The sequence below is a fragment of the Alligator sinensis genome, unplaced genomic scaffold (genome assembly GCF_000455745.1).
Source record: "Alligator sinensis unplaced genomic scaffold, ASM45574v1 scaffold159_2, whole genome shotgun sequence".
NCBI classification, from domain to species: Eukaryota; Metazoa; Chordata; order Crocodylia; family Alligatoridae; genus Alligator; species Alligator sinensis.
The window spans coordinates 763,055-767,450 of record NW_005841992.1 but is presented as its reverse complement, the minus strand read 5'-3'; the positions used below and the strand labels follow the sequence as shown (position 1 = coordinate 767,450).

Here is a 4,396-nt window from a genome sequence, read left to right as displayed (position 1 = left end):
CATCCATCTGCTGCTGCCAGTCTCCACCTCCAGTGGACCTGGCTTTGCTGCCTAGGCACTCCAGTTCATCTGCCCGCACCCACCATTGGGGGTGTTGGATGGAGTGGACAGGCGGCGTCTCCAGAACCTGTGCAGACAGGGCACATGGCGGGGTTGATGCTGTGGGCGGGTGGGGAATGTAATCTGGAAGCAGGACAGGTGGGTGGGGCCATGGTTGGGATCATGATTGGGATTGTGGGGTGGTGACAGCATGGGGCCAGGGCCCAGGACAGAGCCATGATCTGCTGCCCTCATGTCCTGGTGATGAGTGATTGGTGCTGTGGGCGAGGGCATGTGGGGAGCAAATTGCAGCTCTGCCCTGGACCCCAGTCCCAGGCTGTCATCACCCACAATCCCAATCCCAGCCCCAGCCCTGGCCCTGCCCACCAGTCCTGCTCCCAGCTGCTACTCCCAGCCTGCACACGGCCCCATCCCATCTGCGTGGCTGAATGTGGGACAGAGCCACTTAGGGAGTTTTGGTGAGCTCTCGTGGGCTGACGGGTAAGGGATGCTGACCCAGCCCATGACAGCTCACCAAAACTCCGTAAGTGGCCCTGAGGCCCAAATAATTGCCCAACTCTGGTATAGGCAGATGTTTATAATTGTACTGATATCAGATGGTACTAGTATAAAATGTTATGATGTAACTCTTACAACTGCATGTTACTGTTGATACAGGATTAAAGTTACAGCAATTTAGTTCATGTATCACTATAGGAACATACAGAAGTAACAGTTGAGCACATATTACTGTGATGTGCAGTTCTTTTATATTTCCTTACATAGCTCCATTAGATTTATAATTTTCTAATTTATAAATTTGTGTGTTTTTTCCAACTTTTATAATGTGTGTGTCCCTTATATCTTCTCCTACTTAATCTCTCTTATTTCCCCAAAGTTTTTTGTTTTTCAGATTAAAGTACAGTAATACTGCCACTGCTATAAGACACTTCCTTCAGGAGTTTCTGCTAGGAAGGAGAATATATGTTCTGTCTTATTATTGAATTCAGTATATTATTTAGCTCTGTCTAGGACTAAAAATAGTAGGATTGTTTACCACAGACTTGACTTCTTTATTTTTTTTATCACAGGTGAACTGGGTTGGGAGCTCTACCATAAAAAAGAAGATTCTGCAGCTCTTTACAATGCTATAATGGAAGCAGGGCAGGAAGAAGGAATTGACAATTTTGGAACTTATGCTATGAATGTCTTGAGGCTGGAAAAGGCTTTCCGGGCTTGGGGGGCAGAGGTCTGAAAACAAACCATTCTCTTCATTCTATTTGTTTGTTTGTGTTTCGTCTTATACAGGTACTAGTCAGAGCACAGAGTTAATATTTGTTCCAGTTTCTCAATCTGGAATGAAGAGAAATTAGAAAAAAAAATCTGCCCTAATGATGACCTGTAACTTTTTATTAGGTAAAAATAGCTAGTGTACTCCATTATATTTTTGGCAAAGATAATCTAGTCAATTCACTGCTAGTTTTCCCATCTTAGCATAATAAAATAATGAAGTTTTGCATTCTGGCATCTGGAAATCACAGTGACAAGCTTGTCTGGAATTTTATATAGAAGAGCTTTTTAAGATGTTTCATTTGTGCAGTAATTGTGTCATGAGAGGAAAATCATTTTCAGCTGATAAGATTTTTGAAACTTCCTCATTTCCCACCAGACTAATATGGATGAAAGAATTTGACAGAAACAAAGAACCAGTCCAGCAGCAAAGGGTGGACTCCTAAAGAAAGTCAGTCTATTTTTTGATTCCTTGAAACTTTTCCAGATTCATTTGTAGTTAGTGCTGTACCTTCTTACTTGCTTTTATCTCAGAAATTTTACAGTCTCTTTTCCTTGGCTCTAAAATATTTTGTACTACATTTCTTTTACTTTCTCCCAGTACTGCCAAAGTTGCCTTTCCCCCCCATTTAATGGCCAGGCAGTAGCAAAAGGAGCAAAAGTTTCTATGACTAAAGTGGATATAACTGGCAATGCATTTATTGTTTTCCTTGCCACATATGATGTTCTGGTGCTCTGGAACTGATTGATATACCTCAGTTGTCCATGCTTGTGTACATTTTGTTCTTTGTTGATGTCTCATTTGTTTTTAAGCTATGTATTTATTATTGATGTTAAAACTTAAGATACCTAAAACAACCCATGTTTTATGAGTCTGCTCTTTGTTGTACATATCATGTATAGCAATATGCACTTTACCCAAACTACACTGAAAGCTGTATCAGTGTAATTTATCTGTGGTGAAGAACAAATGGAAATCGACATAGAAACACAAGCAGCAAAACAATGGGCATGATACTGGTTTATCACTAATGGATTAAATATTTATTTTGTAATAGATGAACTGTGACACTAATCCTTTGGAAGCAGGACTGGAATATTTTATAAAGCTAAACAAGGTATGTCTCCATTATTTTCAAAACTTTGTTACTTACAGGGTTTCTTCTAAATATATTTAAGTTTTTTCTATGATATACAAGTATAGATATTTGAAAATGAGTGAAACAGTTTCTCATTGTATTGTAAAGTAATTCTTAAGTGTCACTTTGCTGATAACAATGTTCTTTGTATTTCTTGTTGACAAAATTATATAGTAGAGTTTATACCATATTTCCTTACATACATTGCACCCCAAATATAGTGTACACCTTATTTTTGAAGGGCAGAATGAAGAAAAAAGATTTTTCCATAGTTATGACTGCATAGAACAGAGACAGAGCCTAATCTTCAGGCCCTCACCCTTTCTTTCCTGCATAACTAAAGCTGAATCCCTAGCTGCTGTTGAAAACTGGTCTCTATTGGTGGGTCTACAATTTTATAAAGCATTAAAGAGTCTATGCTAACGAGATAAGGAGTCTGAGCTAAAGAGGCTATGAAACAGAGACCCTGGGAACAGGTAGCAGACAGTAAAATTGCCCTCAGAAAGGTCAGCTTGATTAGGGGAAATCAAGGCCATTAAAAAAGGATCTTATTAACACCTGTGGAGTGAAGAAAAATGAGTAATTAAGTCAATTAACTCCCTCAGCTTCCTAAAATCAAGACCACAACTACTTTACAGTAGACCAGGAATCAAACTAAGGTGCTTCCAATCCCAGATAAAAAAATCAGAGTCCCTGCTTAAAACATGCACCCCAACTTTGTGGGGCTGATTTTTGCAGAAGAGGTTTGTGTTGTTTGTGAGAAAATACAGTGTATATATACACTGTATATGTCTTATCTAAGGTTGTGTATGGGAGGCTTTAATATATTAAAAACAGCTCTTTCAGTAAAGTGGGAAACTTGGGTCTTGTATCTTTTTGAAAATATGTAGTATCTATATACCAGTGAACTGCAACATTTATATTATGGAAACATGGAAAAGTTTTGACCTGTCTGTTTACTTAATGAAATGTTTGGTGCAACATTCTCTCTTATCTCCCACTCAATATTTATTGTATCAGAGTAAATATAGGTTTGAGGAAAGTTAGTTTAAAACAATTGCTCAGTGCAGACTTGAATATGAAGAATCAAACCCAAGAAGCTAAATTACTGTGTTCTTGTAAAACTTATTTATAAAGCTGCTGAAGAGGCTGCATCAGCAATCTGATTGCTGCCTAATTCTAAATCTAAGAAATGGGTTTAGGTTAGGGTTGAAATCATGGCTGTATTTAAATGTAGATTACAACAGTTAATATAAACTGTCATACCTCCTTTTACTGGCATCATTGTCTTGTAATAATACATTGGTAATTTTTGTCCTTCATCAAACTCTATGCAAAGTCCTACATATATTTCCTTAGTCTCTGTCCCTCAGTTCCTCGTCTGTAAATACTTCAATTCATGGAGAAATTGGGAAGATATATTAATTAAAGTTTGTGAAATAGAATCTACAGTGAATAAATGCCATAGAAAAATCAATGAAGAAATCTATAACAATCTGTTCTAAAGGCAGGACTGGATTATTCTGCAGTAAATAAGGCCTAGAGCCCAAATTGTATAATGAGGATAACACAAAATGTGAGCACAGTTCATTCTGTGCAGCAGACAAAGAACAAATCTTTTGGGTCTTCTATTCTGACTTCCTGCATGGCACAGGTCCCAGAATTCCTACATCTTCCTCAGTGCCTGGAGCTCTGCTGATTTCCTCATGTCAATGCTTGCTTCTTTGTGCAGTGGATTTATTGCTATGTGGATTGGATAACATAATTTTTCCCTAATTATAGAAAATGACAAATGAGAAGTAAACACACTGAGTCTATGCATAATATAATGCATTATTTATCCTTTACACATGGTCCTGCCATGTAAAATACAGCTGTAGTATGAGAATGAAGTGAAAAATAAAGTACATTTGTTATTAGGGTTTTTT

General features: G+C 38.0%; 1 protein-coding gene across 1 annotated transcript in view; it reads left to right on the top strand.

Annotated features, from left to right (window-relative positions):
• The window catches only part of DMGDH (dimethylglycine dehydrogenase), a 92,995-nt gene that overhangs the window by 52,728 nt on the left and 35,871 nt on the right, over positions 1–4,396 (top strand). The window contains exons 12-13 of the mRNA XM_025201399.1: positions 1,131–1,288; positions 2,388–2,447. Coding sequence (XP_025057184.1) covers positions 1,131–1,288; positions 2,388–2,447 — 218 coding nt within the window. The remainder of the gene's footprint in view (positions 1–1,130; positions 1,289–2,387; positions 2,448–4,396) is intronic.